This window comes from Macrobrachium nipponense, chromosome 2, assembly GCF_015104395.2.
Source record: "Macrobrachium nipponense isolate FS-2020 chromosome 2, ASM1510439v2, whole genome shotgun sequence".
In the NCBI taxonomy this organism is placed as follows: domain Eukaryota; kingdom Metazoa; phylum Arthropoda; class Malacostraca; order Decapoda; family Palaemonidae; genus Macrobrachium; species Macrobrachium nipponense.
This window is the reverse complement of record NC_087201.1, coordinates 94,284,418-94,299,691: the sequence shown is the minus strand read 5'-3', so window position 1 is coordinate 94,299,691 and position 15,274 is coordinate 94,284,418. Positions and strand designations below refer to the sequence as shown.

The 15,274-nt window shown below is 39.4% G+C and overlaps 2 protein-coding genes across 5 annotated transcripts in view; one reads left to right on the top strand and one right to left on the bottom strand.

Moving 5' to 3' along the window:
* LOC135220796 (programmed cell death protein 5-like) overlaps positions 1 to 5,713 on the bottom strand; it is a 32,125-nt gene extending 26,412 nt beyond the window's left edge. Inside the window, exon 1 of the mRNA XM_064258301.1 lies at positions 5,523 to 5,713. Within this exon, the coding sequence (XP_064114371.1) occupies positions 5,523 to 5,588 (66 nt within the window). The 5' untranslated portion in view covers positions 5,589 to 5,713. The remainder of the gene's footprint in view (positions 1 to 5,522) is intronic.
* Positions 5,714 to 9,845: 4,132 nt separating this feature from the next.
* The window catches only part of LOC135220794 (SNF-related serine/threonine-protein kinase-like), a 493,239-nt gene continuing 487,810 nt past the window's right edge, over positions 9,846 to 15,274 (top strand). For 2 of the 4 annotated variants that reach the window (XM_064258293.1, XM_064258292.1), the window contains exon 1: positions 9,846 to 10,076. The gene's annotated coding sequence lies outside the window, so the exon portion shown is untranslated. Of the gene's footprint in view, positions 10,077 to 10,112; positions 10,172 to 15,274 lie in introns of those variants that run through there. The other 2 variants (XM_064258297.1, XM_064258294.1) reach the window with 2 other exon arrangements.

Genomic DNA, 15,274 nt, shown 5'->3' with positions numbered 1-15,274 from the left:
AAGAAACGAAATTGATCCAAATTAAATTTCATGCAAATAAATAAATGAAAAATGAAAAGAATATTGCAATTGCGAATCCACTTTCATTGCATTCTATTATACATTAAAAGGCTCGTGCCGAGCGCAATCACACTCTCGGTAACGAACGCACAGGGCAAAAATATAATGAAAAGAGTACTTACATCTTTTCAATTAACACACTTCCGCCCAAAATACATGACTCGGCGCGAGCGCGCCCGCCCTCGGCACCGAGACATAATTCAAGGGTTCAATTCATGAAAAGAGAGGAAATCGCCGCATCTACGGCGATAAACTCCATGTTGTTCTAATTAAGTAATGAAAATGAAAACAGGTGCTTACAGTTTCATTTTCAAGTCAACAAACCATTAGTAGAAACACTCGCCGCATCTACGGCGATAACTCATGTTGGTTCATAATTAAGTAATGAAAATGAAAAACAGTGTACTTACAGTTTCATTTTCAAGTCAACAAACCATTAGTAGAAAACACAATATAAACAAAGCATACGACGATGAAGCGGGCAGAGAGCGATGAGAACACGTCCTTCACACCCACGGCCGAAAGCAAAGTGATTTGTTTACCTCCCAGTCGCGCGGCGCGCGACTGTCGGACAAGCAGTTAACTACCGTTCTCCCCTTGTTCGAAGCTTACGACCATTCCAGCTGCCGCTAGCTACCTTCCTATTGTTAAAGGACCGATGGTTTGTATTACGTATCGGAACAATTTTTGTTTTATTTATGTTAGCTTAACTATCCCCTCCATTCGAGACTAAGTCCATGATTGTAGGGGAATATACGGTTAACCATTCGATCCGTTGGCCCTTGAGAGAGAGATGCAACTGACTGCTAATGACCGAGACCTGGATGGTACTGTATTGGCCTTACGCTTACAATGACAGCCCGGCCGTCTCGCTTGCTGCCTGGCTGCATTCATCGTGAGTTGCCAGTTACTTCATTTAATGAAGGAATATAATAAAATTATTCCCGAGCCTAAGGAAGCTCTCAATAATGCCAATTTAAAACCAAACACTTTGTTAAATACCGAAGCTGAGTAGGTATTGTCGTAACAAAACTTTTAAGCGAAGTCCTAACAGGAAAATCCTGTAAGGATATAGATAATTTCGTAGCGAACCACAAAGGCAACTATGGTATGCGTATATGACTTGTCATTCAGCAGTCGTATGCAGCAAGTCTTCCTACTACATTCTTTCCTCTCCGATGCGGAGAGAGAATGGAAATTTTGCCCTCTCCGTTCTTTTCGTCAATAAACACGAATTAGCATTAGTCGAAAGAGATCGCAATGAAAATCTCGGATCGAAGAGAATCCCTCAAATTTTTATTCTCTTGGAGATAGGCCGTATTCTACGCCTCTATTACTGGAAGAGCCTCTAATCAATGAATGAGAGCTCGTACGAACCTTGTTCAATTTGCAAACGATTGCCACTCTCTGTAAATGGTTGGTTGCATTATTTTAGGAGGAGGAAGATTTTAATATCGTCTTATTAGTAATGAACTAATTTTTATCAATAAAAAAGGTCGCTAAGGTCTTATAATAAACTGAGAGACCTGCTCCCTTATTGGCTTCCAATTCCGATCTATCTTCCATTTCCTGTCCATCAAATTGGGAGAAGAATGAGCAACCGGAGGAGAGCGCCTCCTTCCGTAAGGTGAAGGGCTTTTAGCAGTACCGATTCTAACCTGACAAGGGCTACGGCCGCCTGTGCGACATCTTGAGTCCCCGCCAGGAAAAAAAACCGATCTTGCTCTTGCCATTACTTGCATTAAGACTATCCTGAGAAGGGCGACGGCCGCCTGTGCACAACTCCCTGTCCTTATCAGGAGAAATCCTCGAATGTCTTTCACCTTACGCAGAATCAGGATCTAACTCCATATCCAATGAAGATCCTGGTTTATAGCATCAGGCGCTTAGCGCCTCATCTCAGGCGCTTTGCTCCTCGTTTAAGGCGCTTCAGGCGCTTTAGGGTTTCAGGCGCTTTGCGCCTCATCTGAGGCGCTTCAGAAGCCTTGCGCCTCGTTTCAGTCGCTCCAGGTGCTTTGCGCCTCATTTCAGGCGCCTCAGGCGCTTTTAGCCTTGTTTCAGGCGCTTCAAGCGCTCCAGGCGCTTTTTGCCTCGTTTCAGGCGCTTCAGGCACTCCGAGCCTGTTTTCAGGAGCTTCAGGCGATTTGCAACTCCTTTGAGGAGCCTCCGACGCTTTTTCGCCTCTCTTCAGGCTCTTCAGGTGCTTTGCGCCTCGATTCAGGCTCTTAAGGCGCTTTGAGCCTCATTTCAGGCTCTTTAGGCGCTTTGCGCCTCATTTCAGCCTCTTCAGGCGCTTTGCGCCTCATTTCAGGCTCTTCAGGCGCTTTGCGCCTCGTGCCAGGCTCTTCAGGCGCCTCGAGCCTTGTTTCAGGCGTTTCATGTCCGAGGAGCTAGAAGCTTAAAAATTATATATGTTATGTTTAATCATTAACGAGATCCATAATTCATTCGATCAACATATATTCTTTAATATCTAATTCGTTCTTCTCAGAATAGATAGATTTTCATATAAATGTACCGATGAGGAATTTGTTGAAATAACTCTTTCAAACCCATGGGATAGAGCCTCCGTCTATTTGTACGGGGGACGAAAACAGGATAGGGCAATGCCTCTACCGCAACTATCGAAAGATATCTCTCTGAGGTTCCGATATCTACGACGAGATTATCTTGCATCTTCATTGAATCTACGCCGTTGAAACTTTCTTCTCCTTATCCGTCAACACGATAATAATAAGGGGAACACATTACATTAGGACGCCTTTCCAATGGCGAACTTGGCAGTCGGGACGTTCTACAGAACCTGCCGAGGGGAACGCTGATCGGTGGGGATTCTCTGAAACCCCCCCCATGCGGTTGTCGACATTCCTTCTCCTCTGGGCTTGTGAGCTTGAAGTCTGCCTGGGAGCGAGACAGAGCCGATCAGACGCACCCTCCATTGCAATGGGGGTGGGTACACTATATTCACTTCTTACCTTTTAAAGCTTGCATTTTGAGCAATCCATTTATCTTCAATTTGCATATATAAATTTGTAGTTTGCTGAGGAGTAAGAAGGTGATGAGGATGCAACACTACTAGTACTGCTAATACTCTAACTGCTCGTTAGCACAAACGCTATTAAAGCTTATAAGTAAGCGTATCTAGTTATATGCTTTTCTGACTTCCTAAAGTAGGAAATTAGAGTTTAATATTTCCTTAATAAAGTTGTAACCTTTATTACAGTGTAATGAATAAATAAATTATAAAATTCTCTTTATGGCAAACTATGTGAGTGTCTACTGATGATTTCGGTAGTTTCACTTAGTATTTTCTTCGAAATTTCGAAGCGAAATTCATTAAAAAGTTAATAAAAGCGTATGTCGAACCAAAGACCCAGTACTTCCCTGCAAAAGACAGCCCAGAAGATCGATGGGCCCCCCCCCCCCGATGAAACACGAAATCAAATCAGGAGGAACTGTAAACGTATGTTTACAGTCCAAACGATAGAAAAATCTGTCCTTAGAAGGTATAGTTCCTATTCCTGCCACCCAGCGCAGGCCGGTAGATCACCTGACCTACCTACCTGTAGCGTGTGCCGCGAAATTCGAATTTCTATCGGGGACGACGGAGTCTATAGCTAAGTATATATCTGACAGGGAAGTTGAATGTATGAAACAGTAGTTTCCTTAAAAACGTCGTGGCCAGGGAATGTTTTCCGATTGTTGTGATGAAAGTGCCCCACCGTCTATGGGTACAAGTGGTGTATGGATTTATCACAGGAAATGGGAAGTTTGTTGACACAAGCGACTCCGCAAACATTGAGATGGCATCAATCTTCTAAGTTATTTAATCGTAAGTAAAAATTTCGAAAGCGTTTTGGTGAAGTTTGCACTGTGTTGGCCACCCTTTTCAGTACCCTCTGTTTAGGGCTTTAAATTTGGCCTTAATTTCTAACTTTGGAGAAAATACGTACTTCGAAAGGAGAGTAGAGGTCATTAGCTGCGTCTCTCACCAACAACAACTCATGACTGATGACCATCTCCGGTGTCAGGACGCATTATAAGTACTTTTTCGGAGGGTGTCCAGCTGTGACCGTCAGTGTGTTGGCCAGTCCATGCGGTTGTTTACCCTAGTACTCCATTTTTCCAAAGCCAAAAACTTAAGTTGTTTACCCTGGCCTCCAAATGAGCATATGTTGGGTACATGGGTGCAGTAGGGTTTTGAATTAACCTACTACATTACCTAGTGTAGTAAAGATGTTGCGTGTTAGCTAGCCTAGGTACTTGAAGTGGTCCAGCCCCTGGATCAGGTCAGGGAACGGCACCTAAGTTAGGTTAGGAAGGTAAATTCTGGCTATGTCAGGACCTGGCATTCTAGGAATGGTTAAGTTTGCTTACGTCGTTCTACATTTCTCCCCAGCTCAGGTAGGCCTAGTACTACCTAGTATAGGTAGCCTAGGTATGCTGGCATGGCAGAGTACAAAGTTAGACGGGCTCAACTCAGGGTGACCAGACGTCCCATATTTGACGGGATTGTCCCATATTTATTACATTTGTCCTATATCCCGTATCGACCGTCCCCGGGACGCCTTTTCTCCCATATTTTCAATACCTATATTTGAAAAAAAAAAAAAAAACATTATAGCTACTAGTGAAATTTTGCAAAATACGCGGTAAAGGCAGCCGCCCAAAATTGGCAACAAAAAAGTGAAGCGAATATGTACTTTTAGACCAGTGGCAAAATTACGGTGATTTAAAACAATGGCTCGTCCCCCAAAACAACAACAAAAGCGGAGCATACTGAAAAATAGTATGCTCGAAGAATTTTAGCATTACGCACGGTTGGCTGAGGGCTGTACAACAGCATGGATCAACAGCAGCAGCAGGTTTGGTATACTACCTAGGCTATATATATATATATATATATATATATATATATATATATATATATATATATATATATATATAGATATATATATATGAGTATATATATATATAGTATATATATATATATATATCTATAATATATACTATATAAGTATATATATACTATATATATATTACTCTCTCTCTCTCCTCTCTCTCTCTCTCTCTCTCTCTATATATATATATATATTATATATATATATATATATATATATATATAAGCTATATATATATATAATATAGCTATATATATAATTTTGTTCAACTACCTCTCCAATTTATAGTACTATAGGTATCCCGTATTTCAATTTTCAAAATCTGGTCACCCTGGCTCAACTCCGCATGGGGTTGTTTACTGATGCCCAGCTTGTATATGAAATAGGTGGTAGTACAATTCAACTTTTCTTTCGTATACGACCTATGCTAAAAATAGAGCTTAGGCCTACAGCCAATGGATGAAATTTTGCATTTGGCCCGTCTAACTTATTGAGCCAACATAGCCTAGGTAGATAGGCCTAGCTTAAGCCTTGAAAAGAATAAACCGGGATCGTAATTACCTGCATTCCTTGCAGCTCTTGCATCCTTTTATTGCGAATTGCTGCCAATTCTTGATCGTCACTCATCTCGACTTTTGAAGGGGAATGAGATAGCTAAAAATATTACCAGCTGGGGATAAACACTACAGCACCGATACAATGCCTAGAATGTTTCTCTCTGTCGCCAGATCTTCCTTGGTCGGTTGTCTAATAGTCCTGTGCCTTCTGGTCGGCTGAAGAATTTATTCAGTATCGGTTAAATTCATCTCAGATAACGGGCAAGAAATAATAAAGCATGACTACCTTTATCAATTCATTGAATTATAATGAGAAGTTTACCCGATATTCAAGATTCTGACTGCATGAGAGGGCATTAGCGTTATTATTATTTAGCTAGGATGATATGCCATAGTTCGTCTGGAAAGTTCTAGTTTTATTACTGGCCTTCGGTTTCTCTCTTCTCCTTACTATAGGCTGCCCAATTCATCTTCATGTATACATGTGTATGATTTTCTATTATAATTTAACTCCACCTTAAAGAATTCCATTTTTTCCTTCTCCGAACCAGTTATTTTCCTCATCCCACCACTTACTACATCTTTCTTTCTCTCGTCCTTCTCTCCTACTCCCATAAAACTCCCAGCTAACTCACTGACCCCACCATTTGATTTGACAAGCTACGCTCTACTTCCACCCATATGTTAAATCTAACTCGCAGCTCATCTATTTTCTCCTTATGCACACTTTGTACTGCCTTCTAATAAAAAAGTTACTTGTCTAAATTACATTTTCACCCTTTTCTCTATGGCTTAAAATGTCAACCAAATGATGATCAGATTTTCCTCCAGCCACTCTTCTCACTGTTACATTCACCAACTGGCTCTTCTTTCTACTGTATACTAAAACATAGTCTTGCAAACTCTTTTCCTCACTAGTTTATATTTTCCAAGTATACACATGACTGGTCTTTGGAAATCATACCTTTCCAACAATGACGCCTGATTTCAAACTCCACTAACTGCTTATATATCAACAATGCAACCTCTTTCTTTATCACCTATCTTTGCATTTAAATCACCTAGCACAACCATGCAGTAGCTCAAATTCTCTAAGCCTAGACAGGCATCGATTCAAACTCTCCTTAAAGCATTCTTTCTTTATCATTACTGTATCATAGATACTCAGTTTTTTTTTTCTTTTTTTTTTTTTTGTCCATCAACATTCAATCTTCCTCATTCACTTCTCAGATCAACACATCTGAACTCTTTCACCTTTTCCCGGTCTTCCTGATGTTGCAGGCATTAACCCTTCCACAACTTTATACCTTTCACCTATCCAAGCTGCATTCCCTTCGTCCTTTGTATTCCTGCACAAAAGACCCAACATTCTCTTCTTAAACAAGTCAATTGTCATACATTTTAGAACCCAGTTATAGTATTTCATTATTTATGATTTTTTTCAAGAACCGTATAAGGTGCAGGTTTGTAAAGCCACACCCCACTGACATTTGGCGGCTTTAAAACCATAATCCACAAAGAGTGGCGAAGATACTATTAGCTTCTTTTTCCAAAATCCCACAAGAGTGCTGATCATGTTTGCTAATTGATGAAGGAGAAGAGAATCATCTACAATTTATGTGGCCTCTCCTCCCACTTAAGGGTCCACAACCGCTCACTAAGCACTTCCCTGCCCTAAGGTACAGTGTATTTATATTCCTGATTTCCTGGGCAAAGGTATGACTTTCCTATAGTAATTAAGAGTGGAGTTTTATGGAGATATATATAAACGACAGCTGCTATCGGGAGTATATTACTCTCAAAGAAATATATTGGAGTGTGTGAATGAAAGGTTTTGTTTAAAATAGTTAAATGAGAAGTTTGAAAGTCGATGGCTTATTTATATTTAAGAAAAGCTTATGAGAGAATCGATAGAGAGACTGTTTAGGGTGTCTGTCGGGGATGTATGGTAAAGGAGATAAGTTATTTAGAGATATTAAAGTTTTTATGATGGCAGTGAGGATGTAACTTGGAGAGGTGTATAAGCTGGGTTGAGACAAAGGTTTGTTAATTTAATGGATGCAATAATACAGAAGTCGGAGGAAGAGAAAGGAAAGTAGACACAAGTGCCAAGTTGTTGGAAAAGAAAATGAGCCAGCTTGATATTTGCGGTTGATGCAGCACTGATTTTGGATAGTGAAAAGAAAGTGTAGAAAATATAATGACGAGTTTGCAAGAGGAGAAAATGTACGTAAAACGTAAGCAAGAGTAAGGTTATAAAGGTAAATAGAATCTATGAATGTCAATCTTGTCAGCTCTCAAAGTTCCTGGGTATTAAGGATCTTCCTTCACATTGCCTCTTTTACGCCATCTATCCAATGATTTCTATGTCTTCCTCTCCTCCTCCCTAAGGATCCTACCGACACCTCTTAATCTTTTTCTTCTTCCAGGTTTCTGTCTTCCATTTTTCCACATGAACAAATCGTCTCAACATAGTTTGATTCACCCTTTCACCTGTGCTAACTTTTTAAAACAGACACGGATTTCGACTTTTATCTTTTCACCTTTTCGATTCTTCTTATGCCACACATACGATGCAAACAGTTAGTTCTAACAGTTTCAGTGTTTTCTCTTTCAGCTATATTCAGTAGCCTTATTCCACTCCCATATAGGAGAGCAGGCTTGCCAATTCCTTCTAGCTTTTCCACCTTGGCTTCCATAGACACTCTGAGTCTCTCCCCCAACCATTTATACCAAGACCTTGTTTATACACCGTGGTACCTTGTTCTCTTCGTCAAATTTATGACAAATTCTTTCTTTTAGTCTGCCACCAGTGCCTTGCGGTGACTGAATAAAAGTCTCTCTTGAAGGGCAAATCTTGCCTCTGAATACTGGAGCTGAGATGAGAGAAATTTCTGGCACAATAGGTCAGCATCTCACGACAAAGGATTCGTTTGATATATGTATTCAGTGAGGAGCAGTAGCCTCTAATTTTCCAATTTGCCTTAAATAATCACTCAAGAATTACTATCTTTTGCAGTGGAAATAGTGATAAAATGTTAGAATTTTATCACTCTATTTGATAATTTAATTTGATAATATAATAGGAATGAGTGTCTATGTGCAAAGAATAATCATTAAGGCAAACCGCATTGAGATATCAAAAGAAATCAGAAGCCCTGGGACACAGTAATTTATGATTTCAGCTTAGAGCGTGCTGAAGGTAATCCGGCTAACTATCGACTTGCATCAGTCAAATTAAATTTCCTAAATGTACACGATTTACGTGGCAGAAATCCAGTGACTTTTCCCATTATCATGAATTCTTCAATTAGTATATATTGACAATTTTTATCTCGAATCCTCGTTGTCTTCTTACAGATTTGTATAATAATTTTCTTGTATTCAATGGGTTTTACGTTGTAACTTGTATGATAATGTTTTTGCATTTATTTATCATCATAATCATATCCTTCAAGAATGTCCTTCCTTCATCATCCTCCATGGTGTCTCCCATATTTAAAGTAAAATCGTGAGAGCCAAGAGTAAAGTCAGAATTATAGTCTTCCACATCTCTCTATTACCCACTTAAGACTTACTCTATGCTAATACATGTGCATTTTGCTGAAAATTAAAAATAAAAATCATTAGAGAGCATGCAAGTACCCTACTCTTCTGTTCTCACAGCGATCCATGTTGCTCTGTCGATTGGCTTTACTTATTGTTAGGAAGAAAATACATTAACGTTTTAAGTGGTATGGGCAAATTTTATCATGATATTAAAAAAGCACACATTTTCGAAAAAAAGGAAATCTAGTTATTGGGTTCTTGTTTTATCTAAGAGCCGTAGGATAAGAAACGCGATCCAATATTCTTTTCGAGTGACCGTTATTCAAAGAAATTGGTAGCAACAAAGGGAGACGGCCCTAAGAAAATGGAAGATAGAAAATTCGATGTAGTTTTTGGAGAATGATGTGTACTATATAAACTTACGAGAAAATTTTTACGCTTTTTACGTTCATGATGGGTTTCAGATCCTATCCGAAAGTACTACCCAAGTCTTTAATGGTCTTGATTAAAATCTTTGTTTCTTTATAGACTGTTTGTAAATAAACTATTTTATTGCTTAACTGAACATCTTCGAGCTATAGAAATTTTTACCAAGGTATTATTTTCGTGTAATGTTGTGGGGACGGTGGAAAGCACTGCTTAACATTATAAGGTAATATATAATTGTCTACGCTTTCAAACAATGAAAACGGTCATGACGTACCAGTCTCAGATTTACTGAATAAAAATATGAAGGATATGCGCTAAACAGGTGCGCAAAGCATCAGTTTCTGCAAAATGTCAACAGTCTGAAGACACTAGGTATAAGATCTTAAGACTATTAATGAATTAAGTGATTAATGAAAAGTGAATGGTGCAAAAATTTGTTCGTAGTGTGAAGTGTAAATGTAAAACCGGTAAGCACATGGCTTTGTAGAACTTTGTTGAACGCAATTTTATTCAGAATGAAGTGAAAACAAGATACACACCGACGTTACTCTTCACCTGTCAGCGATTCGAACACAACCAGGTAGGTTACGGTAACCCGAAAGTGTTGTTTAGAAGTGTGTGAGGCATTGTGGAAGACGGGAAAAAAATCATGAACCGGTCGAATTTTGTTCATTCGTAAGTAAACTGGAAGTATTTCGGAATTGGAATACTTTCAGAGCATGTTTTGTTGTGGATTTTATGGCTACCCCAGTAGTCTTTCAGAGAGCACTACCTAAGGTAGTACTAGAACCTGCTGTAAGCCAGTTGAGTTCGTCACTGTCTGTGATAGGATACCTAGGCTATATCTGCAATTATTGATTACGTATAACATAGATAATTAGGGCAGGTGTTCTAGGATTCAGTTTGTAGGCTAAATCGGCCAGCAGTGAGAGTAGAGCACTCTTAACCCAGCGTATAGGCTAGGTAGCCAGCCTAGCTAGGTGCTAGACTAGCTAGGCTGTTAGGCTAAGAGTCGAGGTGGCTTACACCGTAAGTAATGTATAGGTACCCATGTTTTCAGGTTATAGCCTAATATCTTATGAATACTTTTTAGCCCATACATATTGTTTTTCCACGATTTTATATTGTAGGATGAAGTTGGATTGGTGGCAGTGGTTGTAATGACATTTGACTACCTAGCTATATTCCCAACGAATTTACCCATAACATTCACTAAAATAATACAAAGTTCCTTTTGTTGATAAGGGAGATGGCAGTAGGCCTTGTCAAGGCTAAACGTATCAGTCTTCTTCAGTGTGACGAAGTTTGAAGTTAAACTTGGCATACACACAAGCGTGACTAATTTTTTTTAATGAGAATTGTTTGTCAGGGCTGTAAGAAAGTGATTAGGCTTGAATCTGAAGGCTGTGCATGCTTGCAAAGATGTGTTTTTCCCATGGTGAGTGGAGTCACTACACATCAACATTGGTAGTTTATGTATTTATACCTATTACATTATTCAAATAACCAATTGTAAAATTTATTTAACTGTAAATAGTTGTGCCCATATTTTTCAAGAAGCCAAGGCCATAGCTTTTCTGAGATGTAAGTGAATTGGAAACTATCTAATTTTTATTTAAGGAAAGGGATGCACTTAACATAAGTATAGTATATTTCTCTAAGACAGTCAGTGCTAACAATAAACACAGAATTGCATAACTGAATGTGCCATAGGTGCAGGCCGTATAATTAGCTATTTGTTTGAAATTTTATGACTCCAATGAATTTTTTACCAAGCCACAGTAACCAATTGAATTTTTAACATTTTAAACATAGCATACAAATAGATTAGGCTGTTGTTAACTGGAGTTGATGCTACAATAAATGTTTTTCTTAATTTTATGTCTAATTTTATTTTTTCAACTGCTGATGATCATTATTCATAGATTTTAGGTATAGGCTAATATACATCAAATTTTGGAATAATTCTGAAGGCATTGACTGAATTAACCTGTAAATAGACTTACAGCACTGAAAGAAAGAAAGAGATAGGAAGCGTTGTGGTAAATTTAATTGATTTCAATGAAATAGAGTATGGAAAAAGTGGATGATATGAGGTTAGTGTTTTGTAATGTATTTTTCAAACTATTGAATTTTAAAGTATCAAGTAGTAAATTTGTTTATTTATATTGTATGTATAGTGAGCTTCACAAGATTAATAAATACAAGGAATATAAATTAGAATTTATTGGAGTGGTACCCTCTTTTGGTGTGGGGGGGGGAGGGGTGATTGGGGCTGCCAAGATATGGCAGCTACATACACTCAATATTCATCACACTTATGGGAAGGCTATAATTTGCTTAGCTCTAAATAAAGGAAACAAAAAACTGGTACTTGATAGTTACCATAAAGTGAGGCATTTTAAAGTTAAAGTTTGGTGGTTTCAGTCCTCCCACAGGCTATTGGCTTTAGGGCAAACATCAGCTCGGTAACCCCAACCCCTCCACCATGACATCACTCATTGCAGTGACCATCTCATTATTTGCCCCTTGACAGGGAGCAGATGCTGGTCCCTGAGGTTACGAGGCTGAAATGTTCCCAACTGTACATGGAAGAAGGCTGTCAGTGCTTTGTTTTGCAAATTGTTCAAACCTCAAGTGGTGGTTCCCTGTTAAGAGCCGTGAAAATGACCTAACAGGGCACCGTGATAGTGCTGTAGATCATAGTTACCTTTGTTGGAAAAAACACTTCCTGGCAATTTTGTCAAGAAGCTCCAGAGATTTTGCTGAAAGAACAATACGTATATATACCACCATTGCTAGCTTAAAAGATCTGTAGCCATTGGCAGTCTCATAAAATATGTAGAAACAGGAAGCCTGTGAAGAATGCCAAATTTTCTTGCATCATTAATCCTGTAGGGGGGGTTAGTATCAGCTTACCTCACATTACACTGCAGGCATTACTAAAGGGTGTTTTCAGTGTCTTTACGGCCCTAGATGCACCCATTTTTAAAGCATTTAACTCCACATCCATTCCTTCTGCCTTTCTTCCATCTGTGTAGGTGTTCAACCTCAAACTACTGTACGTATTACTTCTTTCAACAACTGTGAGGTTTACTCAAAGTTTTACTTTTAAGATTCTTATACAATACTTAATCTCTATTTTCTGGATGTCCTTAACTTGCTGTCCACCCATTCCAGCCCTCACTCTCCACTATCTTAAGTGCTGAATAACTGAGTGCCCAAACCATTTGCTCTATTGCTTATATTTCATCATTCATTCATTCATTTCTGCATTATGTAATGGCACATTTTATAAGTACTGTAATGTGAAATTAGCTTGATAGGACAAGATATTCACATAAATAATTTGCTTTGTTTTGTTTTAGTTTTTTTTTCTTGCTGAATAGTGGAGTTGATTCATGGTATGAGACCAGCTGTTCAGTATTCTCATGTTAGTACTAGTTACCTGGTAAGACTTAATTGTGACTCAGTAGAGAATAGCAGATAACTGCAGTATATTTGAGCCTACAAGGCAAAATTTTGAAATCAAATGTCTTGAAAATTACCGAGGAATATAAGGCAGGATAAGGCTCAAATCAGACTAAGGAATGCTGGGCAGGATAAGGTTAAAAACAAAAGTAGGAATATGAGGCAGGATAAGTCTAAAAACAGTTTAGGTATTTGAGGCAGGATAAGCTAAAAACGGACTTAGGGATATGAGGCAGGATAAGGTTAAAAACAAACTTATAAATATGAGGCAGGCTAAGGCTAAAAATGAACTTAGGAATACAAGGCAGGATGGGGCTAAAAACAGGCTTAGGAATACGAGGCAGGATTAGACTAAAAACAAACTTAGGAATACGAGGCAGGATTAGACTAAAAACAAACTTAGGAATACGAGGCAGGATAAGGCTAAAACATGTTGACTTAGGAATACAAGGCCAGATAAGACTAAAAACAAACTTAGGAGTATGATGCAGGATAAGGCTAAAAAGGGACTTAGGAATACGAGGCAGGATAAGGCTAAAAATGGACTTAGGAATATGAAGCAGGATAAAACTAAAAATGGACTTGGCAATATGAGGCAGGATAAGGTTAAAAATGCACTTAAGTTTATGAGACAGGATAAGGCTAAAAATGCACTTAAAAATATGAGACAGGATCAGAATAAAGATGCACTCAAGATGGCGAGACAAGATCTGGCTAAGGACGCACTCAAGTTTACGAGACAGGATCAGGCTAAAGACGCACTCAAGATTACGAGACAGGATCAGGCTAAAGACGCACTCAAGATTAACGAGATCAAGGATTTCACGGCAAAAGACTCACTCCAAGATTACGAGACAGGGATCAGGCTAAAACACGCACTCAGGATTACGAGACAGGATCAGGCTAAAGACGCACTCAAGATTACGAGACAGGATCAGGCTAAGGACGCACTCAAGATTACGAGACAGGATCAGGCTAAAGACGCACTCAAGATTACGAGACAGGATCAGGCTCAAGGGACACTCTCAAGGATTACGGAGACAGGAATCAAGGCTAATACCGCACTCAAGATTACGAGACAGGCATCAGGCTAAGGATACAGGATCAGGGCAAAGAATACACTTCAAGATTACGAGAACAGGCTCAGGCAAAAATAAGGACTCACCCAAGATTATGAGACAGAATCAGGCAAAAGACGCACTCAAGATTACGAGAAAGGATCAGGCAAAAGACGCACTCAAGATAGCGAGAAAGGATCAGGCAAAAGATGCATTCAAGATTACGAGACAGGATCAGGCAAAAGATGCACTCAAGATTACGAGACAGGATCAGGCAAAAGACGCACTCAAGATTACGAGACGGGATCAGGCAAAAGCCGCACTCAAGATTACGAGACGGGATCAGGCAAAAGACGCACTCAAGATTACGAGACGGGATCAGGCAAAAGACGCAATCAAGATTACGAGACGGGATCAGGGAAAAGATGCAGCAAAAATACGGCACTCAAGGGATAGCGGAAAAGGATCAGGCAAAAGATGCCAATTCCAAGATTACGAACAGCCGATCAGGCAAAAGGGTAATGCACTCCAGCTTGCGAAAAGGACAGGATCAAAGTGCAAAAGATTGCAACTCAAGATTACGGGACGGGATCAGGGCAAAAGCCTGCACTCAAATTATTGACGAAGACGGGATCAGGGCAAAAGACGCCAACTCAAAGATTGCGATAACGGGATCAGGTCAAAAGAATGCACAATCAATATTACGAGACGGGATCAGGCAAAACGATGCACTCAAGATTATGAATTGGGAATCAGGGAAAAAGACAAGGCACTCAAGGATTGCGAAACAGATCCAAAAAAGGCAAAAAGACGCACTTCAAGATTTACGATAACAGGGATCAGGCTAAAAAGACGCCACTCAAGACTTAACCGAGACAGGATTCAGGCTAAAACCGCACTCCAATATTAACTAGACAGGATCAGGCTAAAAAAGAAAACGCACTCTAGGATTACGAGACAGGGATCCTAAAACGGCACTCAAAAGTTAAAACAGACAGGATCAATGCTTAAAAACAAGCACTTCTAGGGATTACGAATAACAGGATTAGGTCTAAAAACGCAAAACTCAAGAAATTGCAAGACAGTATCAAGGCTTAAAAACCGGCACTCAAGGATTACGAAGAATAAAGATCAGCAATAAAGATGCCTCAAGATTTGCGCAGACAAGATCTGGCCTAATGGAACAGCACTTAAGGTTAAGAGATAGGAATCGAGGCTAAAGACGCCAGCTCAAGATTGTACGAGACAG